Source organism: Lepisma saccharinum, chromosome 4 (assembly GCF_977018435.1).
Source record: "Lepisma saccharinum chromosome 4, izLepSacc3.1, whole genome shotgun sequence".
Taxonomy (NCBI): domain Eukaryota; kingdom Metazoa; phylum Arthropoda; class Insecta; order Zygentoma; family Lepismatidae; genus Lepisma; species Lepisma saccharinum.
This window is the reverse complement of record NC_139232.1, coordinates 115,267,907-115,293,918: the sequence shown is the minus strand read 5'-3', so window position 1 is coordinate 115,293,918 and position 26,012 is coordinate 115,267,907. Positions and strand designations below refer to the sequence as shown.

The window sequence follows — 26,012 nt, the reverse complement described above, 5'->3', positions numbered from 1 at the left end:
TAAAAGTTAAATTGTTCTTCACCAGCTGGCAGGACAATCGCTTAACTTTCTTCGTTCGTTATTGCCACCTGGCGCTAAACTCGTGAACCTATGTCGTGAACTTTTGAGCACCATTTTTATGCGGCTTACATTTGAAGAAAGTTTCAGAGCAAATTTCAAAATTAAATGCAAAAAGTTGGAAAATAAAAATTTCGGTATTAATTCGTTGTTTAATGAAAATAATAGACAGGTCTAAACCTAAGTACACAACTCGAACAGAAACTTAGCAGTTTCATTTTATTTTCCGCTCCGTGTTCCTTTCACGCCGATAGTGTACAATTTGCAAGTGCGAACTGAGTGCAACGTTGTCTGCTGGTATCGCTTCCTTTTCTATTCGGCACGTCTGTTTGTATTTTACAAAAATTGTAATGTGGCAATTGCTTGGATACGGTGATAGTTAATCTGTAGTGTAAGTAACGTAAAGAACCTTAACTATTAAGATTTTGTATGTTGTGCAGTGGGTGTAACAGTCCCCTGAAATATAGTGTACTTCGCCACCTGTGGCATGCGTTGGGTAGAAATCAGTAGTTTCATCCGTAACTGAAGTTTGTGATGATTACGTACATGGTAATGATAACATACAGTGTTAAATATCATGCTACATTTTTTATTATATTTGTTCTACTTTTATAAACCTTAATTATGTGTCTTTGAATAACATTTCTTGTATGGCATACGGTAGTAGGGCCCAGTATCATAGAGTCTCTTCGAAATTCGTAAATGAAAAAGTGAAACACGCTTAATCTGACCTCCGTATTCCGTATCAGCAGAAAATTTCATTTTCCTGAAAAGTTATTTTTTGACATTTGCTATAGTAGTAAGAATGCAGAATAAGTACCTAGTGAGCTTGATCAAAGATCTCTGTTACGAATCACTGCTGTTGAAACATAAAAATCTGAATTTCTAGAAAAAAATTGAATCTGGTCTTGAATGTTGTACAGTCAGGTGTGTAGAGTGTGAAAAACAAGAATCACACAGTGTAACATATTTATGCAACATGGTGACATTATGTGTGTTTTCTTCACAGGTGTCAGGACAACAGTTATGTCTGGAGACAAGAAGGTGATCATTGTTACAGGTGGAACAGGGTTGGTTGGACAGGCTATTCAAGCTGCAGTAAAAGAAGATAAGAGGGAGAATGAGGAGTGGATATTTTTAAGTTCCAAGGATGCAGATCTTACGTAAGAATGCTTCTTTCTACTTGGGAAATACATTACTTTTACATGATTTTTTAAAAAAATGGACCTGACAGGAAAATAAATTATGCATTGCTTCTACAATGTTTGTTCGGTACTTGTCTGATAAGGCCCGAACACCTCTTACTCGTTTATTTCTTAATTTTAGCATTGATACTTACATATTCTGCATTGCGGAAGATTCTTTAAGGTGAAGTTATGCCTTTTTCCATAAAATAGTGTCAACTTTTCATATTACAAATCATTATTTGTCTTCCTTGTTATGCTTGGGCAACAGACAATATGGCGTGCAGTTGTGCTTGTGTTTTGTCGATTTGGAGTGGATATGCATTGTTTCAATCTTCTTAACCGAAAAATACCTACTTTCGTGTTTATTATGTCATCATAAACCATTGACGGATAGCCCCAAAAACCATTCACGATAGCCCCCAAAACCATTCACGATAGCCCCAAAAACCATCCACGATAGCCCCACGAACCATTGACGGATAGCCCAAAAACCATTCACGATAGCCCCACGGACCATTTCCGGCAAGGTTAGGTTAGGTAAGCATAGTTAAAAAAAAATCGTAAAAAAAAGGCACGTTTGGAAACACTGCCAAGACCGCGTGACTTTCGACGCTCGCACCATCTGCACGTACATAATGGAAACAACGGCCTAATGTTACAGAAGATGTAAGTTCCTTACGTAACAACTGATTATTTATTGTTCTGCTGCATTCTATGGTGAAGTTTTTAGTTTCTGCGTCAGAAAATACCTCGAAGAACCTCGCCAATGATACAGAAAGTGATTTCAGTAAGTAGTTTCTCCTGTAAATTTGAAGAAATCCGTTCGGGCGATATCAGACAGTTACCGTTTGTTCAACTGTCTTTACTTTATACAGGTTTGATAGTACAAAGTACACTGCATTCAACAATGTTTATTTCTGAATAAAAGCACAAAACATGGTAACAGTTTGATATAAGCAAAACACATTTTTTCTATTTTACAGGAGAAAGTACTTCCGGAACTGAGTTTCTGTAGACTTTTGAAAGGTCGTGGAAGTGTTTTCTCCGTTCAATTTATTCGGCCGGTAAAACATGTATTTTTCAACATTAAAGTGTGTGTGATGCACAAAAGCTGTTGCCTCCATTACCTTCGACTATGTGAACCAAATGTTCCGTGCGTTCGATGACGTAACCCCCGGTCAGTGTTTCCAACAATGCCATTGTTTTTTCAGAACATGACAATTTTAACTATGTTTGCCTAACCTATCCTTGCCGTGAATGGTTCGTGGAGCTATTTATGAATGGTTTGTGGGGCTATCCGTGCATGGTTCATGGGCCTAATCGAATAGGTTGTGGGGCTATCCATAAATGGTGTGTGGGGCTATGCATGCATGGTTCGTGTAGTTTTGGAACCTGGAAAAAATACAAAATCTGTAACATGAAAGTAGGAATTTTTCGGTTAAGATGGTTTGAAACACTGCATACCCACAGATGATAGACAACGCTAGTCAAGATTTGCCCGCAATATTGCATGTAATGGAAGCAAAAAAGCAACGAACCAATAAATACTCGTAATGTGAAAAATTACAATTATTTCAGTGAAAAAAGCAAAATCCCACCTTAAATAATTTTCGCAATGCATAATAGGTAAGTATGAATGTAAAAAATGACTAAATGGAGGAGTGAAATGTGTTTTGCCTATATCAAACTGTTACCCAAAACAATATACAGTAAATTTCAGATTGTGTAATTCTGATAGCACATTCAGTTTTTTACATGCCTATAATCACATACTGATTACTTGCTGCATGATATTTTCCAGCTGGCTCATATATACATATGCAAGGAGATGTAATGCTTGCAGTATTACAATTCATACATTGTCCATGTGAAAAAATCTTTGAGAGATCAGCAGTTCATGAGTGTTGCTTGCACAATGTATTTGCTCGGAAATTACTCAAAACATTATGGATGTTTAGTTCCTAAACCCAGTGTAGCTTGTGGTGTGGATTTTTTTCTTAGCAGTGGGTGGCAACACTGCCAAAGTCAAGAATTTCACAAATGCTGCAACTTTCGCTTCATTTTCCCATGCACATACTTAACATTCATCTTATTTTAGGAATGCTCAATCAATTAGGAAAGAATGTCCAACTGTCCTAAAAAAATCACTTTGTATGATCCATAATGATGAATAATGCACACAACCAGTACATAATATACAATGTAACCACTGTTACTTGAAATCAGAAAGTTGGTTTGATTCCACAAAGAATGTTTTTAAAATTTGCAAAATTACAAGTAGCTACTGTGCTGTCTTCCGCATTATTCTTTCTGGTTTGATTTGTTTTATTATACTTGCTTTGGCTAATAATCTAGATGAGGATGGAGGGACAATCATAAACATACATGGACAAGGCATGACCCAAGCCCCACAGAGAATTTACTGAATTTATGTCTAGGCACCAGAGCCTCGTTAGTCTGCAAGAATAGAGGCCAAGATGTACTTAGCAGAGAGGTTGATATTTTGGTACCTTCAGACAAGGTCACACCTGCAGCATTCTGATTTGTGTAAGCACTTATAATTGCAGTGATGATAATATAAATAGGCTAGGTAGGTCAGTGTTACTATCAGCTATTTTTGTTGAAGAATATGGGTGTTGCAAAAAGAAATGCTAGTGTTGCCTCTTTTGAGTGCTGGACTCACAATCTCACCACCAGCGGTCTCAAGTCTGAGTCCTGGTGTGAACATACGAGGTAGGGCTAGAAAAAAACCGGACTGTTGCTACAAAATCTTTTATTGGTTATTTTGTAAAATATGAACATTATTACCTTCAAATAGCGTTGTTGCCTTGTAATCTAGGGGTCCCGGGTTCGATACCCGGTGGAGGCACATTGTGGTTCGGATCCCACTATAAACTGTAGATCCAGTCCCGATTAGCCTTACTGTGCACAAAGTGGACTTAAAACACCAAATTAAATTAAACTAAACTATTACCTTCAAAGACAGTGCTGGAAATCATTTTCGAAAACCATGTTCATGACCTCCGTCGCTTTTGTTTTCACACATTTTACGGTCTTAAATCTGGTTCCTTTCAGTGCTGATTTGACCTTTGGGAATAAAAAAAGTTGCATGCAGCGAGATCCGGCAAATAGAGTGGATGTTCTAACACTCGGATCCCATACTTGGCGAATAAAGCCTTGATTGACAATGCCATGTGGGCAGAAACATTGTCCTGATGAAGAATCCATGAATTGCTATTCCACAAATCAGGTCGTCTTCTTACTTGCCCACGAAGGGTCGTCGGCATCGTAATGAAATATTATTGGTTGACAGTTTGACCTTCGGGTACACAATTCGAATCAATTCACCGACATTTGCAATGCTTTATTTGGTTTTTGACGTGCAAGACCGCCCGGGACGCTTGTTGTTCGCAATCACTTCTCGTCCCTCTCTAAACCTTTGAAACTACTTAAATACTTGAGTGTGTGATAAACACACATCTCAGTACACTTCCTTCAACAAACCATAGGTTTCAGTGGTGGATTTTCTGAGTTTGATAAGAAACTTCAGATTGATACGCTGTTCCACTTTCACACTTAATTTCTTTTCCGAAGGAGCACAGATGTACATTTCACTTCATCCACAAACTACAGAAGAACTGAGCGCCGCGCACCCTGTGCAATCACACAGCCGGTAGGCAAGATATCATGTTATACACCCATGCACCGCTTATCCTTGACGCACTTGCCGTTTGTCGACAGCAACATCAATCCGGTTTTTTTCTAGCCCCACCTCGTAGGTGGTCCTTCGTGAATGTCCCTGTATCAGTGTAATCTAATCGACACTCATCGCTACGATTAGCCTAAAGAGGCAGAACAATGACGTGAAATAAGAAAAATACAAATGGATAGAAACACTAGCCTGGCACATATCCCATGCAATATAATAATGCCACACAAGACCACCAATTACTTAAAATAATACAACTCCACAAGGTAAAAGAGAGCAAAAAAACATTCATATAGAACACAAATCATTCAAAATTGTCTACTTTCTGTTAGAAGATACCGATGGTCATTGATCACATGGTACAGAAGTTAAAGTTAGTAGTAATTGTAGCATTGATACTAAAGGATTCAATCCTAGTTTCATATGATGATGCAGACGTTTTAATGGGAGCTATCATTGAAGATTCTTCAAAAAATAATTTCTTGGAAGGTTATTTTATTCCATAAGTTAGTGTTTTTCTGCGACACAAATCTAAAAACAACTCTCATCTCTTTTTCATTTACAGTAATAAGGACCAAACAAAGAAGGTGTTTGAGAAATATTGTCCAACTCATGTCATCCATCTGGCAGCAATGGTTGGGGGTCTTTTCCACAACATGGCACACAACTTGGACTTTTTGGTGAGTTATTCCTGGCTACTCGATTGTTTACATCTAGAAGTTGCCTCTGTTGATTCATTTAAGTGAAAATAGGAAAAAGAAGATTGAATTCAGCAACAGCTTAAGCAGTAGGTGGAAATTGAAACTAAGCTTGACATTATATATTTCAGTGTACCAAACCCAATTTTTAAAGAGTTTCTAACCAAGGACGTAATTGAAGGGGTTGTGGTCCAGGGGGTCTGGAGCTCCTCTCAGAAAGACTTACCAAGTACAAAAATGAAATAATGAAAATATGCTTTGTTTAACTTTGTTATATAATTGAGGTTTTTTTATTTCAAGCCAGTAAATATTTAGTTTTTATAATTGCTTTATTTAACATTAATTTGATGTGTGTGTGTGTGTAAATTAAAGCTAACATAGTACAATGACTCCTTTGTTGCATAACAACAACATAATTATTTTGTTGGGAGACACTAGACTAAAATATCCTACAGCACTGTCAGGGACGTATTTAGGGCCGAGGCTCAAGAGTCCGAACCTTCCTTCTCCCCTTCCTCTGAAAGACTTACCAAATACAACATTCTAAACAGGGAAAATATACTTGTTTAGCATTTGCTGTATATTTCCACCAAGCTTGATATTCCACCAAAGATATTAATCTGAATCTAATTTTCGTCATTATTTTCCTGTAGTTTGCGGTTATTACAAGCATAAGAAAACAGTTTTTCTTTGTGACGTTTCAGGAGAACACACACTCCTTTCATCAGACATTTATTTTCATTTTGACTAAAGATACAAAAAAGTTCATAATTTCAAGATCTGGTTGAAAGAAAACGACATTTTCTTAATAAAATCGGACAAGGAAAATAAACCTGTCCTTATCCGAATTAAGGACTATAAAGAAAAAATGGAAGAATGTTTCAAAGTAAACAATTTCACAGAAACCTCTCGAAACCCTGTAACTAAAATAATAAATGAGGTAAAGAAAGTAATTGAAAGCAGTATCATGATACAAGAGAAATGAAGAAAAAACTCATTGTCAAAAATTCAACCCTGCCGATTGCCTTTGGACTACCAAAAACTCACAAACCGGGAACTCCAATACGACCCATCATTGCAACTTTCACACATCCTGCATACAAACTATCCAAATATTTAGTTGAAAGACTTGCTATAATTAAACAACAAACCATTCAGTGTTATAAATGCATATGAAGTGAAACAGAAATTAAAAAATATTGTTTGGAATAATGAGTATCCTATTGCAAGTTTTGATGTTGAAAATTTATATCCTAGTGTCCCAATAGAAGGTGCCACAGATGCATTACACAGATGGCTTATTGAGATGAAGGTTAACCCAGTAGAATCATGGGAAATGGTTCGATGGTTTACTGTATGTGCAAATTACAATTACTTTATATTTGATGGCAAAATCTATCAGCAAAGTAATGGTCTATCAATAAGAAACCCAGTATCCGGAATCATCTCCAGCATTTTCCTTCATTACATAGAATCCCCAATTGTTAATGCGATAGGTGCGGAGATCAAACTCTACATCAGATATGTAGATGATGTGCTAATTATTGCTAGAAATGAGAACACCATCATGGACGTATTTAAATTGTTAAATGAATCACATCGTCGCATAAAATTCACTTGCGAACCCATGAATAACAATGTAATTTATTTCCTTGATCTGCAAATTAAGACAACTGACTCAACAATTCAAACATCAGTCCATAGGAAAAAATTAGCGGGGGAAAAATACATCCATGCCAATTCAGAACATTCGTGTATAACAATGGATAACATATTTTTAATTTTTTTCCTGAGAGCACAAAGACTATGTTCTAATAATGAGGATATCAAAAATGAAGAAGAAAGGCTTTTTAATATAGCAAAAGAAAATGGCTTTCACACTAACAGAATAAACCAAATCAAAAAACAAGTCGCAAGAAAACTAAACGAAAAGAGAAATACAGACAAAGATGAAAAATCTATTGAAAAGAAATTTGTGTGCATTCCATTCCACAAGGGATTCTCACATAAAATTGCAAAAATTTTTAGAAGTTTTAATTTCAAAATTGTTTTTAAATCACCAAAAAGTTTGGAATGTACATTTAATGAATTCAAAATGAGAAACTCTCTACCAGATGTGGAAACCACAGGAATATACAATATAAGTTGTTCATGTTCAAAGGATTATGTGGGACAAACATCAAGGAAAATGGCAATAAGATGGCATGAACACGATTTGGACATTATAAATCTAAACCCAAGAACAGGTTTGTCAACTCATATCATCGAAGAGAAGCATTTGATTAAAAAGAGAAGGGTTTTAGAAAGATTAACGGGAAACACAGAGTTGAATGTCTGGGAAGCTTCGTTCATTGCAGAAGAACACTGGAATAAATTAAATAACGAAAATGGTAATATAGATCCAGTATGGAGTTTTCTTTTTCACAAATTGAGTAAGCCACCATCTTTAAAATTTAATGTAACAGAAAACATCAAGAGACTTTGTGAAAACAATGATGAATATGAATTACCTGATGATATTTGGGATTCATAATTTAAAAAAAAATCTGAAATAAAAATAAAACAGACAGCTTTTTTCACAGTTAAATTGCTATATTACAGCAATGTAACATTGACAACATCCATTATATAATGGATTCTTGTTGTTTAAAAAATTACTAAGCATTGTTATAACTGTATCTTTAGCATTTTATAGGTTTGTCGCGTGTTACTCACAAATCCAGAATATAGAAAAGGAAAGTTAAAAATTGTACTTACGTATGTGAGTATAGTGCTCTTATTGTAGAACGACGTTTCAGAGATTGACTATCTCTTTCCTCAGGTTCGTATAAAAACTAAGTACTTGGCATAGTACTGCGTCAAAAATGTAATATGAGGATTGTGGTTAAGGGTTGGTTAGGGTACATTTAAAATATTAAGTTTTTTGCTATTAGAAGTACGTAAAAACCAAGCCGTTCCCTAATAAAACTTGTACAGTAGACCTATTCACAGGTAAAAAAGTTAAAAAAGTTAAAATTCTAAAAAACCTGCATAAATCACAATGCAACCTGCAGGTTTGACCATTCCTACCCAACTGTGCTTATCTATCCACATGAAGGTCAATTCTCAATGAATATTTCCCCTCCCCTTAATTAACCACCTAAAGAGTTGATTAGGATTATGAACAAGGGGCAGAAATTTGCAATAGGGGTAGAGAAACTTGAAAAAGAGGAATTCATAATAGCAGCAGAAACGATCGTAACAACTATTGACGAAAGGGAGGATAAAACTGAGGTTAGACAAAGGATACGTAATATTGTAGAACAACACTTGCAAAAAGAAATTAAAAAGGAAACGAACATGAAAGGGGGAGATAGAACACGGAAAGAGAAAGTAAACGAAAACCTAAGACGAGATTTAAAAAATGTAAGAAAATGGGTGAAGGCGAATAACGTATTTCTAATTTAGGTCTGATAAAGAAAACAAGATGGTTATCATGGACAGAGAGGAATATCACCAAAAATTAGAAGATAGCTTTAAAGGTAACGATTTTGAGAAAATAGAGAAAGACCCTATTAATAAGATTAGAAGAGAGATCAAAAAAGGGGTAGAGACAAGCATTACATTGGGCACAAGCGAAAAGAAAATCCTTATTAAGGAAATTAAAGTTGGCAACATACCAATTGCTTTTGGAATACCTAAGACACACAAACAAGGCATACCACTTAGACCTATTATACCAACATACGAACATCCGGGATATGGGCTAGCAAAATTGCTGGTAAAAAGAATAAGGAAGGTAAATGAGAACACCCAATATAGCGTTAGGAATGCCGTAGAAGTTAAAGAATGTATAGAAAATCTGGAAATTGATGACGAGGATACAATAAGTAGTTTTGATGTTGTTAACTTATACCCAAGTGTACCGAGGGGGCGGGCGGGAGATTGTTTACTAAGGTGGCTGTTAGAAAAAGGAATAGACATCCTAACTGCTTGGGAATATGTACGATGGTATAACCTTGTAACTGAATATAACTTTTTCTATGTTAATGACAGTATTTATAGACAAAAAGAAGGCTTGGCGATGGGAAACCCCATTTCGGGTATAGTAGCGAGCATTTTTATGCACTTCTTTGAGAAGGCAGCTTTGGAAAAAAACAGGAATGGGTATTAAATATTATGGGAGATACATTGATGATATCTTGATTATAGGAAAGGGGGTAGCACTGAACAAGGTTTTTGAAGAATTAGAAAAACAAGACGAAAGAATAAACTTCACTAGGGAAAACTTAAGCGATGGAAAAATCAATTTCCTGGATCTTCGTATCTTGAAAGAAGGGAATAGGATTAGAACAGGAGTACATCATAAACCCCTATCGGGGAACTTATATATTAACAAGGAATCGGCGCACCCCGAAATAACAAAGAAAAACGTATTCCTTAACTTTTTTATTAGGGCCGGTAGACTATGCAATAATGAAAAAGAAAAAGACAACGAAATTCGGTGGATAAGAAAAACAGGATTAAAAAACGGATACACAAATAGAGAAATGGATAAGATAGCGGAGAGAGCACGGAAAATTATTAGGAAAGAAGGGGATCAAAAAGAAGGGGAAAAAATCGAAAATAGGAGGGTAAAGTACGTTGGCATCCCTTACCATCAATCCGTATCGAAAAAAATCGGAAAAATAACAAGAGATTTTGGAATCGTTTGCGGGATGAAAGCACCAAAGAATGTAGAAAAATACTTCACCGATTATAAGAAAGGAAAGACAACTAGGGAAATACCGGAAAAACAGAAGGGGGTTTATCGAATAGAATGCCAATGCGGGAAGGAGTACATAGGACAGACGGGCCGAAATATGGGTAAAAGATGGAGCGAGCATGAAAAGGACATAAGGGAAAAAGTTCCCAAAACGGGTCTCTCAGAACATATTTTGGAAAGTGGGCATAGAATCGCAAAAAAAGAGGTAATCAGAAAAGAGGGGAGGAAATTAGGAAGAAACGTGTATGAAACAGCGAGTATTTGTAGGGGGGGGGAAGAATAATCTTAATAGGGACGAAGGAAATTTGGAAGAAGGGTGGATAAATTTCCTCAAAAAATGGGATAAAGCCTGGAAGATTGAACCCAATATCGGTTTCCACGTCACTCCGGAAGTTATGCAAGTTGCAAGAGAGGAACGTGAATTCACGTTGGATTTGTGACGTAATAAGGAGAAACGAGAAAATTAAGGGGAGGGGAAATATTCGTTGAGAATTGACCTTCATGTGGATAGATAAGCACAGTTGGGTAGGAATGGTCAAACCTGCAGGTTGCATTGTAATTTATGCAGGTTTTTTAGAATTTTAACTTTTTAAACTTTTTTACCTGTGAATAGGTCTACTGTACAAGTTTTATTAGGGAACGGCTTGTTTTTTACGTACTTCTAATAGCAAAAAACTTAATATTTTAAATGTACCCTAACCAACCCTTAACCACAATCCTCATATTACATTTTTGACGAAGTACTATGCCAAGTACTTAGTTTTTATACGAACCTGAGGAAAGAGATAGTCAATCTCTGAAACGTCGTTCTACAATAAGAGCACTATACTCATATACGTAAGTACAATTTTTAACTTTCCTTTTCTATATTCTGTATCTTTAGTCAAAATGAAAATAAACCGTAAACTACAGGAAAATAATTCTATAATGCAAGCAATGCGTACATACAAGACAAACTATAATTTTCATCAACTGGATCTAACATTCTTTCTTGTCATTTTATAAATATTCAATTCTTTTATCTATTTGGCACAGATAACCTTGCCAGGGCAGTTGTCATGAGACTAAAATCAACAATTTATCAATGTACTGCTGATAACAATAAATGCAAAACTTACAATTTTGACCTGAGCAACTTCTATTTCAAATGGCACACTAGAAATTTTCATGGCCGTTACACACAACATTATGTATTTTTCATTGCAGCCTTGAGCCTTGAATACCTTTCGTGTTGTCTTGTACACATTAACTGAGCAAATGATAAATATGATTTCTATCAAGTTGCAGAAAAACTCTACAAACAAACATGTTTGTTATACCAGGTGTTTCATAAATACTTGAGGGGGTTACAAGTATTTATTGCAAGGAAACTATTCAACATTTGTTAATGAAACAAGTCCAGAACGAACGATGAACTCAAACAGTTTTTTTCTTAACATCCATAAATGCTCAATGTATGCACCATGGGTGACACGGCACTCATCAACACGATAGGAACGCAAACAGTTTGTGCGTGCATGTTTCATGCTGCTAGGCGACACTCAAATTACCCACATCACTCACAGTGTTTTGTGCAATGTTTTGGTCCCCAAGATCACTGGACCTTACACCGTGTGACTTCTTTTTGTGGGGTTTCATCAAAGACAGGGTATTCATCTCTCCGATGCCACGTGATATCGCAGTCCGAAAGGGGCGCATCATTGCAGCGATAGACACTATCGACAGGGCCATGTTGATGCGAGTGTGGCAAGAATTAGACTATCGTGTTGATGCATGCCAAGTCACCCGTGGTGCATGCATTGAACATTTGAAGGTGTTAAAAAAAACTGAGTTTCTCGTTCGTTCTGAACTGGTTTCATTAATGTAAGTTCAATAGTTTACTTGCGATAAATATTTGTATTTGTATTTATGAAACACCTGGTATTTTTTTCATGAATGTGCCATCCTCAAAATGTGTAATATAAAATCTCAGTACAAATAGCAGCAGTGAAAAACAAGAAGAATTACAACACATTTGCATTGAAGATTAGCTTGAAGCACTTTATGTATTCCTCAGAAGTAAATAAACAAAATGTTTTGTCTTAACCTTTCAATGAAGGTACATTATGATTGGATTCCTAATTTTCTTTTTTTAAAAAAAATCATTTAATTCGTCTGAAACTTGTCCTGACTGCAGTGGCAAATACTGCCAACCTTACATACATTGCTCATGTATAGAAGGTAGTGTGACTTCAATATATTCTAGGGCTCCCTGATGGCACTGTTGTAGCATTGTTGCCTTGTAATCAAGGGGTCCCGGGTTTGGTACCCTGTGGAGGCACATAGTGGTTCGGATCCCACTTTAAACTGTGGGTCCAGTCCCCATTAGCCTTACTGTGCATAAAGTGGACTTAAAACACCAAATCAATTCAATATATTCTAGTATTTCTGTTTTATTACAGAGGAAGAATCTGCAGATAAATGACAATGTTCTTCACACAAGCTTCGAGATGGGTGTTGAAAAAGTAGTCTCTTGTCTATCAACATGTGTTTTTCCAGATAAAACAACGTACCCCATAGATGAAACAATGGTGAGTGATCTCTGAATAGAACAAGGCCTCGGCCACATTTGGAAAGCAGTGTATCAATAAACAATAACGGCAGATACTTTTCTAGTTGTCTGGCATTAAGTGGAGTATGCAAATGCCATGTGACACATTTGTCAATCTAACTATCCTGCAAATTATGAAGGAAAAAAAGTCATTAACATGGCAAATTTAGTTGTACCTAGAACAGAAAGACCACAAAAAACTAAAGTTGATTTAGTTTGTTTTCTTCGCTCACTTCCTCTTTGCTCATGTTTTTCTTGCTCCACATTTTGCATGCAAGTGTAACAAATATATACTAACTAACTAACTCCCTAGCCTTCTTAAACCCGAAGGTTCATGGCTGCAGAAACACAGGCCTTCCATCTTTCCCTATCTTGAGCAAGTTCTATATACTCTTTTCCATCCCTACCGATTTCCCTTAGGTCCATCTCAACGTTGTCCCTCCATCTTCGTCTTGGCCTTCCTACAGGTCTCTTACCATCAGGTTTCCCAACAAGAATCCTGTAAACTCCTCTTTCCTCTCCCATTCGTGCCACATGGCCTGCCCACCTAAGTCTTCTTGATTTAATTATTCTAATAATATCTGGACATGAATACAAATTATGTAGTTCTAAATTATGTAACCTTCTCCACTCACCTGTCTCCTCATCCCTTTTAGGTCCAAAGATTTTCCTAAGGATCTGATATTCAAATACTCTCAATTTATGTTCCTCTTTCAATGTAAGGGACCAAGTTTGGCATCCATATAATAATACAGGCAAAATTACTGTTTTGTATATTTTAACTTTTAGTTTCTTAGATATTAAACGAGAAGACAAAAGTTTATGAAGAGAGAAGTAACATGCATTTCCTGAATGAAGCCTACTTTTTATTTCCTCTTTAATATAATTTTCATTTGTTAATATTACTCCTAAATATTTGAATTTGGAAACTGGTTCAAACGAGTTGTTATCAATAATTAGATTTTGATTATTACCTAAAACTTGGTTTCGGCCTGTAAGCATATATTTAGTTTTCTCTTTGTTAACTTCCAAACCTATCTCTTTAGCAGTTTTGAAAAATATTTTAGCATTATTCTTAATTGTATTCACATCATCCTCCAGTAAGTCTACATCATCTGCATATGCTAACAACTGAGTCACACCATTTAATTTTAGTCCTTCTTTAGTTTCTTTTACCTTCCTAACAGCATATTCTAAGGCAAAATTAAAGAGCAATGGAGATAATGCATCTCCTTGTTTTAACCCATCATGAATTGTAAATTTGTCAGACATATTAATACCCACACGAATTTTACTTTCTGTTTCACTGGTGCATATTTTTATCATACTAACAAGCTTCTTAGGTATTCCAAACTCTACTAATATATTATATAATTTATCTCTTTTGACCGAATCATATGCTTTTTTGAAATCAATGAATAGCTGATGGACATTTTGATTATATTCCCACTTTTTTTCAAGTGTCTGTCTGATGTGAAAAATTTGATCTGTAGTTGATCTGTTACGTTTAAATCCACATTGATAATCACCTATAATTTCATTAGCATATGGGGTTAGTCTTGTTAAAAGAATGTTAGATAATATTTTATATGTTGTTGAGAGTAGAGAAATTCCACGGTAATTATTGCAATTCATTTTATCACCTTTCTTAAACACAGGAACAATTATGGATTCTTTCCACTGTTGAGGGATTTATTCTTTATTCCATATTAAACAAATTAATTTATGAATTTGACATATTAATGAATTTCCACCATATTTAATTAACTCAGCTGGTATTAAATCAATGCCAGGTGCTTTGTTATTCTTTAGCCTTTTAATAGCATCTTTAACTTCAGTCAAGTTAGGTTCTGGAACTAAAGGTTCTGCTGTGTGTACTTCATTTACTTCTGATTTATCTCCTACATGAACATTTAAAAGGTCATTAAAGTAGTTCTTCCATCTATTTAGAATATCGCTTGGGTCAGCTAGAAAATCACCGTCTTTATCTTTTATCAAGTTTACTTTAGGTTGCCACCCCTTTCTAAACTCATTTACACCTTTATATAAAGCTCTGGTATTTTTATTTTTGCTGTTTGTTTCAATTTCGTTAATTTTGCTTTTCAAGTAATCTCTTTTTTTACTTCTAAACGTGCGGTTAACTTCTAGCTTTATTCTATTATAATTGTTTAGATTTGTATCATCAGAGTTATTTAACCACCTAAGTCTAGCCTGATTTCTTATGACATTATGATTATGACATTCATTATCAAACCATGGCTTACTTTTTCTCGGTTTATGGTATCCTATACTTTCTTTAGCTGCTGATTCTATTGCATTACGTATGTGCTCCCAATTTTTATTTACGTCTGTTTCATTTATATTTTCATCATCATTTAAATCCTGCAAAACATCAAATCTATTTGACAGTTTAATTTGGTAATCTTTCTTAATTCTTTCATCAGTAAACTTTCCTGTATCAAATTTTAGAACTTTTAGATTTTGTTGCTTATGATTTTTCACTGAGAGTCTTTCTCTTAATTTAGCAATTACTAAATAATGGTCACTGGCACAGTCAGCACCTCTATGTGTACGAACGTCAATTATACTAATAACAAATATATGCATTGTTGATTTATACATGTTTATTATGCATGGTTCTGCACTGTGACCGTTCGGCCTGAGGTGTGATGCTTTGAGCTCCAGCTATGGGATGCACCCAGGTTCGAGTCTCCTGGGGGAAGCGTAAAAACTTTTCTCCTGAGATTTTGGTCAGTATATGGGACTGGTGGCCACCTACTATCATGAGGAAATTGGGGAGCTACAAGTGAGTAACCTAGTCAAGGAAACGTACAACGAGTGAGGGCTTGTCGTGCTGGCCACACATCACTCCGTAACTGGTTGGATGATCTCCCACCTCGGAGGAGTGAGTAGAATCAGGTGGGAGAGAGTCCAGCAGTCGGTAGTTAGGTCTGGGCCTTCAATGGACTGTTGCACCATGGGCTATTATTATATGTATAATCGTACATTGCCAAAATTGTGGTAAATTAATTTATCATTAAGTTCTGAATAAAGAATCAGTCTCAATTAGCCTATCGGACCATAAAGTAGACTTAAACAATCTTTTATGTATACTATATTATGTCAGTAATATTACATCCATTTATTTCATATGAAGTAAATAAAAACTAAAAAATAATCTACTATAAAAAATTTTACGGTTGTATTAAGACATTCGGGTCTGGCCTCATAATACAGCATTTTTACCTCTGGTCTGCGGTGTTTGGTTGTTTTTAAAAGAATCCTAGAAAAAATCTTTTTAATTTGTTTGTATTTACCACACATTTCTTAAATCTACAAAACTTCCTCTTTTCAATGTACAAAAATTTGTTAAATTTTCTTTTCATTTCCAGACATTTTTGAATATTTTTTCCAGCAATGTTTTGTGGAAAAAAAGTACAACATTGTAACAAATGTTAATATAGAGATATTTTAAGTTCGTAATCTGGAAATTTCAATAATTAACTACTAAAACTATCAATACATCTTTTGAATCTTGCATAATAATACTTCTTATGTGCACATAAAAAATAATTACAAATTACAGGTAATTAGCTTTTGTATGAAAAAGTAGCTGCAGGACAGGATCAGACGATGTATCAGTTGGTTCTGTGTTATCTGTAAAAATTAAACAAATAAATAAATAAATTAAATAAATAAAATACATTTTCATTTGACATACTAGAGTTTGCAACACTGTTTATATTGTCAACAATTAATTATTACGAATATAACCTACCTTCCAAATCTTCAAATTCATCTTCATCAAAATCGTCGCTAACTTCAAACTCTGAGGCGGAATCCTCTATGCAGTCTGGATCTAACGACGCCATTCTAAACAATGCACTGTACATCAACCCGACAACAAACAGTCACAGGTGCGAGATAAAAATAGCACATGAGTCACCTATCGGTCGGAATTTCAACAGAGGGGCTTGAATGAACATGCACAAGAGACGAAGTACGAACATAGCCTGTAGTTCAATTGGCAAAGCGATTGCATACCGCAGGACGGGCTGTGCCTGTCGTTTGTCCACATTGACTTTAAGTGCACTGCAGGCTATGCCCATCGTGAGACCCCAATGTGTTAAGCAGACTTGTTGTATAATACAGTTGTACTGAGATGTATTTTGTATATATTTTTTTACATTAGTCATGTTATTTTCTGTTTGAGAAATAGTATCTATCTCTAGAAGTTAATCTTATAAAATCTATTGAATTTTGATTGTAATGAGAATAATTAACGTCACAAAGACAATATTGCTAATCTTCCATATTATTTTCGCAGCTTCACAATGGGCCTCCGCATTCATCTAATTTCGGCTACAGTTACGCCAAAAGGATGATAGACATTCAGAACCATGCGTACCGTGAGCAGCATGGAAAGCTCTTCACATCTGTGATCCCCTGTAACATTTTTGGTCCCTATGACAATTTCAACTTGGAAGAGAGCCACGTGATCCCCGGACTTATACATAAAGTGTACCTGGCACGGAAGACGAGTAGCCCGTTGACAGTGCTAGGTTCAGGAAAGGCTCTTCGGCAGTTCATCTACTCCCTGGATCTTGCCAAGCTCTTCATTTGGGTGCTCAGGGAATATGAAGAAGTGGAGCCTATTATTCTGTCTGGTGAGTAAGTATGAATTTGTACTTTTAAAGACTTGAGGTGATTCTTCATTTCTTGCTTTTCCTTCTTATCATTGCCACATCCGAACTGATAAAAGCATGCAACTGACAAAACCTGTTACAAGCCTCATTGTAGTGGGTGATCTCAGGCGTGGATTTTTCATCACTGTCAATGAATCGCTAGTTAATGAATACTGTACATGCATATTGCTCTGATACAAGCCATATTCAATATATAACCAGAAATATGTTGTAAGAAATATTTATTACAAGTATCAAAAGAACTACAGTACTATGTTTCAACATAGTTCCCCCCTCCCCCCCATATCCAGTTCAATGCACCTACGCCAGTGCTTGATAAGGGCACTGATTGCACAGGAAAAAAAATATTTTGGATCCGTGCGTAACCACTCATGCACCGCTGACTGGACTTCGTCGTCATTCTGGAAGCCCTATCCACTTAGTCCATCTTTCAGTGGGCCAAAGGTGTGGAAATCGGAAGGTGCAAGATCAGGCAAGTAAGGATGGTGGGGCAAGCACTCAAACTTTAAGTCCTCGATGGTAGACAATGTGACATTGGTAATGTGTGTTCTCGATTTGTCATGGAGAAAGAGCACACCAGTGGACGCCAGAATACGTCATCTCTGCAGAATGGCTGGTTTCAGTTTTTTGCGCAAAAGGTTGGAGTAGATGGTACTGTTTACATTATGACCTCTGGGCATGTAATATTCAAGAATTGGTTCCATGTGGTCCCAAAACAAAGTTAACATGACCTTTCCGGCACTCCGTTGAGCATGCACCTTCTTCGTTCTAGGAGACAAAGGATGTCGCCATTCCATTGTTGTCTTCTTACATTCTGGTTCATAGAAATGAACCCAACTTGCATCTCCAGTAACAATACAATGAAGAAGTGCCTCACAGTCAGCTTCATAACAGCGCAAAAGCTCCTTGCACGCATCAACACGTCTCTCCTTCATTTCTTGTGTCAAACGTTTCGGAACCTACCTCGCACACACTTTCCTGAACCTTAGTATGTCATGACTGATATGGTGGGCTGACCCTACACTTATTTCCATCTGGGAAGCAATTTCACTGACAGTAATACGCCAGTTCTCCTGTATCAAGTCCTCCATTTGAGCAAGGTTGCTTTCTGTAACTGCAGTGACAGAGCAACCTGGATGCGGAGACTGGTTATGCCCTGTTTGAACTTCAGCCAACTTGTACACTTGTGATCAACTCATATGGTTGTCACCGTACTGAACTGTCATGTGGCGATGAATTTCTATCAGTTTCACGCCTTCACTCAACAAAAATCTCATGACACTTTGCTGCTCCAGCTTGGAGCACTCCTGTAAGGGTCCTGCCATCTTGCGTAACTGTTTCCCAGCGTCCCATGCGCAAGGCAGGCGTGCCAGCCAAAGTTATGAATAACTTACAGATGCCTTCACAAAACAAGAGACATATAACAATCACGGTCATATTTTAGATTTTTTATACTACTTTTCTGCTTATTTATTGAATGCACCTTGTATTAATGTTAAAAATAAATAAGTCACATGAGTAATATTGAGTTTCATAAAAGAAAATGTAAAGTTTTTGAAATATCCAAGTAGTTTAGTTGAAATCGTATCCCACCTAACCTTGGTTATTGTTATTTGTACTTCAGTGAACAGCAAATCTTGTTGAGAATGATGACAATAAATATTATTTACTGTCAACTTTGAAATATTTATATTGTGTGTGTCTTTTGTGCAGTTGATGAAAAAGACGAAGTTAGCATAAAAGAGGTATTGGAAAGGATCGTGAATGCGTTTGATTTCAAAGGCGAGATCCAGTATGATACCACAAAGGCTGACGGCCAGTATAAGAAGACAGCCAGCAATGCCAAACTCCGGAAATATCTCCCAGACTTCAAGTTCACGCCGTTCGACCAAGCCATACAAGAGACTGTTAGATGGTTCAGTGAAAATCAGGACAAGGCCAGAAAATGAAGGTAGGTGAAATGTTTAATTTACATTTTTATTGCTTGTTCTTTGCATTTTAAACTTGCCAAGAGGTATTATTTTTTGATTGATACATAGAGGCATGCATACTTCGTTTTTTGACGAAAACACGAAATATGAAATAACATGCTGTAATGTTAATTTTTCATGTTTCTGAATAGTGGGGGTGTGCATTTTCCTACTTTGTTTTGTCGCGAAATGAACTGAAAAATGCGAAATACACTCTTAAACACAAAGTTTTAGAGTTTATTTATCGACGCAACACTTTCTGAAATTTGAATTATGCAATTCACGGAAAATTCATTAATTCCGCTGTAAATGTTTGAGAAGCAAAAATGGACCCCTTTGCACAGGAATAAACTTAATACTCTGGTAAATACATAAATGTGCTATTAGAAGGGATATGTTTATTTTGTTTAGTAAGTGCAGTTTCTAAATCAAATTTAGGATTATATTCACAATTTTAAAACCACAATGTCATATTATATACTGCTTTTGATCCAATTTTTCACCTCTATAACACCAAAATTTTATTTTATATGCCACTTTGAACCCAAAATTGACTGTTTTTGCACCAAAATTTTGCTCTTTTATTTACCAGAAACATGTGCCTCTACTGATACAAGAAGAATTAATACATTTGTACTCTCAAATTCCAAGTATTTTGTCTTACATTGTCATATTTTTAATTTCTTTTTTTTGCTAGTAATTCATTTGTAATATTGTATCTTAGTGATCCACCTAAAGAGACCAGACTGCCATAAATGTTCATTTTTTTGTATTAAAATTTTGATGTTGACCCACAGTTATGAAAAATATAATGCCTTTGGCCCCAAAAGTCATTATTTCGATTGCAGCAATTTTTTTTATCCTGATCCTAACCTTGGGAAATTATTTCCTGATTTTCAGGATCATTGACAGTTGGTAAATTTTTAATCGTTTGATTTGATTTTTGTTATTTAGTCACATTTCTTCCACTTTTGGCTAATCATGATGACGAGGATGAGTGATGATATATTGATGAAAGACACTCACAAAGGTCACCCATGTCCAGGATGGAATTCAAATCTGATACACCTAGCCTTTTAGCATACGGTGCTAACCAGTCGGTCGTAAATGTTGAATAATCATGTATTAAAATTTCTTAATTCTATAAGTGTTGGATTTTTTTTGGAAATTGCAGTTTTCATTCAAAAAGAAATATAATATTTCCTCAGCATCTGGAAATTTCGGGCATTTCCATCAAAAATTTCTCATGCTGAATGAGATTTTAAAAAAAACAACTCAATTCCAACTAAAAATCTCTAACCCACACACCTAGTGTGGACAAGTGGGTGGCTACTTGAAAGGAAGTAGAAACCTCCCATATGTAAAAAACAGATAACGGTGGTGATTGTAATTAATGCTCTGACCCAATCTACAGATGCATAGCCCTTCAAGGGCTGTTGCACCATGGAGTGTAGTTTTAAGTACCAATAGAAGTCTGAACCATTATCAATTCAAAGTGGTACGTCGTTTGCCTCGTGCAAATATTTGGTTTTGAATACTTGAATTTTGTAGTGTCGCTTTTCTGCCACTTTTGGCTAATCACGATGATGAGAATGGGTGATGATATGATGAAATTGATGAAGGGACCCTCTTGCCAATATAAATCTTGATGGCTGTTCTATCTGTACATAATTTTATTTATGCAGTATGAAGACATAGCGTTGTGTGATTTGACACAGTATGTGTGTGGGATTTTTTTTTTTGTTTATTATTTTTAATTGAAAACTTCTCATCTTTTGACACAAATTACAAATGGTGACATTTCACAAACACTGTGTTCGTAAATTCAGATCAAATAGAGTTAACGGAAGAAACTGATAATTCAAGCAACACCTTGATACAATTTGACATTTGTGGTCAACAAAATATAATTGTAAAACTTTTAAAGCTACCATGAAGCTCAACTAATAATAATAGAAACTTTTAATTCATTCAATGTTTCAACATAATTCACAAGTACGTGTCTATCTAGAGCTATGAATAAAATGGAATGCAATACCAGTCATATATCCACAGAATGTTACTATAGATAGTCTTCAAAGATTTTACATAAACCTGTTTGTAAGGAAGTATCAGATCACTCTGATTTTTGGGTAATTTATGAATAAATGACTATGTATTGATTATTTGATCTGTCTAACTCGTAATATTGTATGATTGTATTCTAAGATAATGGTGGTAGTAGTAATTGTAGTTGTGGTAGATGTAGCAATTATTGATGGTTGCATTAACAGTAGATTAGACAGTATTAATGTGCCAGTAGTATTTTTTTTATCACCAGTAGTTTAATTTTTGTTGAAGTTGATTTTCTGCATTGCATTTGTAGTCTTGTAATTTGAAAATTCTTTTTGAGGGAGAGAATTACCAATATGCTTACACTCAGGCTTCCATATTTATCGTGTTATTGCAGAAGCAGACTGATGCAGTCGTGGCAATGCTGAGCCTATGGGCAGCCAGTGAATGCTGGACATGGAGTGGTGTCTGAAAAGCATGTGTGTTTGTAGTTTGTCTCTGCACATTGCTATTTGTTTTCATTTGATAATAGAAAAGGCCATATGTAAATTAGAAAGCGGAAGTTATTGTGAAAGTGTGTTGACTCGTATGTTTTTTTTTATATGAATGGACAGTGTGGAATCTCCTTGAAATCCACTTGATTGTGAAAAAATCTAATGTTTACAGATTACTTGCATGTACAAAGCAACATATGGTACCAATTTAGGAGTAACAGAGCACTGCATGGAAATTCTCCCCTTTATGTTCAACACTGGATTGTTATTGCACTTTAATACTTAACATGTATCAAAATTTTTTTTTTTTTTATGGCACTCTATCTAACTGGTGTTGGTGGATTCTTTTGTTATATTTTTGAAATTATTCTTTACATATTTCTCCCCAGTTAACTTTGATTTAAATCCTTCTGTGAATGATATTGTAATCATCTTCAACTATTTCTGTAAGTCATTTTGTTCCTGCATTTTGTGCATTGTATGTACAGTATGCGCCAAAATATACAGTACTGAAACTCGCGCACCTCGAACGCGCATGTGCGTTTGTCGATGGGGCATAGCTCCAGCCGCGTGTGTTCTGAGTAGTGAAAAGAAAGTTGTAAACTCGCTAATAGTGTGTATGTTAGTGTTTCTTTCAGGATAAATAAACTCGCAGATGACAACAATGTAATGTTCGTCTTTTAATTTCAGTACTGTATATTTTGGCGCATACTGTATTACTTAGTGATTTTTCAATGAAAAAAATGAGTAAGTTATGAACAGGGAATGGATTTGTATGTAAAATCATATTGTCAAATTAAGTTGTTCTTAAAGGTTCGCATAACCACTTTTTGAAGATGCAAAATAATGTAACACAGTTATTTTTAGTGGTTTTTGTTTTATTTTATCTGCGAAGTTTCGTTCTGGTTTCCCAGAACTTTTTCAAGCTACAACCTCACATGGCTAGTCACTCTACACTTGTAGAGTAGAGTGACTACAAATGCGAGGTTGTGTTATTTTATGTATATCTTGGTGTTTGTTTTAAAGAGCTCTGAGAGGAAAAAAGAATATTTTGCATCGTCATATTATGCTAAAATCAATGTTATTTTGTATTATGTATGTGAATTGTAGCATGTAAGCTCGGAAAATGATATTTTCATTTTCCATATTTTTACATATAATATCTTTTACCACATATGTTACATATTTCGGTTATTTTTACATATAATTTGCATATTTTCAAACATTTCTGACATGTGTTCCATATTCAAACCATTACTACATTTTCCCTTCTTGTGTTAAAAAGGATTTATGGCTTTCATGGTGAAATCATTTTGCATTTTGAGTATATTCCCATTACTTCACGCAATATTGAATGCAATTTCAGTCAATATAACTCTTGTCTTTAAGATCAATAGGAGGATATTCACATTTCAGCACTTAATATGGAAAGAAAAAGGTTTGGAAATCCATTGCTTTGGTAACAAAAAATAAAGCACATTTTGCATTACAGTTAATGTCATGTAAGCCTAATGCATTTTATTTAGCTAGGTGAGCTGATTGCTTAATAAAAATTGCCATTTTTAATTTCATATTTATATATGTAGTATATATGGGAGAGGAAAGAGGACTTCACAGGATTCTTGTTGGGAAACCTGATGGTAAGAGACCTATAGGAAGGCCAAGACGAAGATGGAGGGACAACGTTGAGATGGATCTAAAGGAAATCGGTAGAGATGGAAAAGAGTATATAGATCTTGCTCAAGATAAGGAAAGGTTGGAAGGCCTGTGTTGCTGCAGCCATGAACCTTTGGGTTTAAAAAGGCTAGAGAGTTAGTTAGTTAATATGTAGTATTTATATATTTACATATCTAATACATTTTTGGTACATACAAATCCCTTCCCTGGTCATGAGGTTACATTAAAGTAAACATTTTGTTTGTTGGTTTAAGGAAGTGATTCACATTTAGTATTTGAATAACTAGAACCATTTTCTGTGTTATGTTTCTATATTCTCGTCACATTGCAATTGCAAGGGAATCCTTAAGTTAATTTTTACTGTTAGTTAGAGGGAGATAATTTAACACCTCTGGCTGTTGTACATTTGCAGCCTGTGATCGGGTTATAACTCTCAAACCTGCCAATGAACACATCAGCAGCTGACGGAACTCAATCCTGCACCTATCACTAACCCTGTTTCTCGCATGCTATACTATTGGTAGGCTCATTACCTGTTCTTGTGTAGTCACCTGGAGGTGTTCTGAAATCTAATCCGACACTATAGCTTCTTAAAAAAATATAATTTTTGAATGTTTCTTATGGAGATTGAAAACACCTGCTCTTCAACTTAAAGTTTTCACCAAGCAGGGCAAATGTTTTGGCACTTTTCATAGCAGCCAGTTCTTCTTAAAAGTTAACTTCCTTCCTTTCATGTACTTTTGCAGTTATATTCAGGAACATGTTTCTAGGGCACCTAAAAAAAAGTAGCAGTAATTTGTATAAGCACCCATGTAATATTATGACTTCTGTTTGACCTCATGCTGCTTAGATCTCCCCCTCGTTCATCTCGCCACGCTTAGTGAAGAAAACTGTACCTTTTACCCTTAACATATGTTCATTGCAAATGTGAATACAGCATGATGAATGTTTCACAATACAGTTGCATTTATAATAGCGTCTGTGGCGAGCTTGGCCAAATTGAGTGGTCAAATTTCAACCTCGCCACCGAACTTACATGTTAAAATTCCAGCCAGGGTATGATGTTCGTTTTGAGTGTCCCTTCATCAATATCATCTAATCGTCCCAATTAGCCAAAAGTTGGAGAAAACAACTTGAAATAAAAATACAAACAGCAACTGTACAATTTTCTCGCAATGTATGGTTAAATACTCCAGTCCAACCCAGTCACTGGCCATTCCACTGCCTTGTAATGAAAAGGCCTCAGTTTGAATACCAGTGCAGGTGCATTCAAAAGCAGTTTGGACCTCACTTTAAAGTGTAGGCTCAATCCTAAGTGCACTATCTGAGTGTAAAGTTAAAATAAACTTTAGCAACACGTACAGCTGTTGGAATTATCTATGCCCTTCTAATATTGGTAATCATACTTTATGCAGCAAGATAGGTTTCTCCATTTGTGTACTGTGAGTGCATAGTTAGTGTGTTGCACCATGGAGTCTGGAATTTGACACTCATGTTCTATATTCTTTTTGTGAACTCACCATTCATATGAACATCGCAATTAACGTAGAGTGGTGTAAAAGGGACAAAAATTGTGCAAGTACAACAAATATGGGCTACATTAGTCTGTCATTGAATCAACTACTAATGTTTTCATCAGAAGTAGTCATTAAATTACTATTTATTGATTTAAGTGACCGTTAATTACTTTTCAGTCATCTGAGACTTCCCCATCCTTACTTGACTAGATTTTGTGGAGTGTAAAATGTGCTGTGGTGGATGACTATTCACCCTCATAATCAGTCAGGGTTTTCTAGACAAAGTATTACCGGTACATCTTAATTTGGTTTGCTGTGGTGATGCAAGTGATTGTCATGCAAAGTGAATCATTACAGGTACTAAATTTACTGTGGTATATTTAATTATGATTGTACATTCATACATAATCATTGTAATCAAGGGGTCCCATCGGTGGAGGCAAATAGTGGTTCAGAATCCACTTTAAACTGTAGGTCAAACCAAAATTAAGTTAATGCTGCACTATTGTTTATGTTATACCAACATACGTGATATTACATAACCAGATTGCAGTATTTTTACGCACCTATAAGTCTTCTATAAATCATCTACTTGCTTCTTTTCACTGTTT

At 35.6% G+C, this 26,012-nt stretch overlaps 1 protein-coding gene across 1 annotated transcript; it reads left to right on the top strand.

Moving 5' to 3' along the window:
- Positions 1 to 337: 337 nt before the first annotated feature.
- On the top strand, positions 338 to 23,239 carry Gmer (GDP-L-fucose synthase-like protein). The gene is made up of 7 exons (XM_083121267.1): positions 338 to 448; positions 1,067 to 1,220; positions 5,519 to 5,633; positions 12,837 to 12,965; positions 17,313 to 17,652; positions 19,405 to 19,642; positions 22,111 to 23,239. Exons 2-6 carry the CDS (start codon positions 1,084 to 1,086, stop codon positions 19,638 to 19,640), a joined length of 957 nt encoding a protein of 318 aa, XP_082977393.1. The 5' UTR covers positions 338 to 448; positions 1,067 to 1,083; the 3' UTR covers positions 19,641 to 19,642; positions 22,111 to 23,239.
- The last annotated feature ends 2,773 nt before the right edge of the window (positions 23,240 to 26,012 follow it).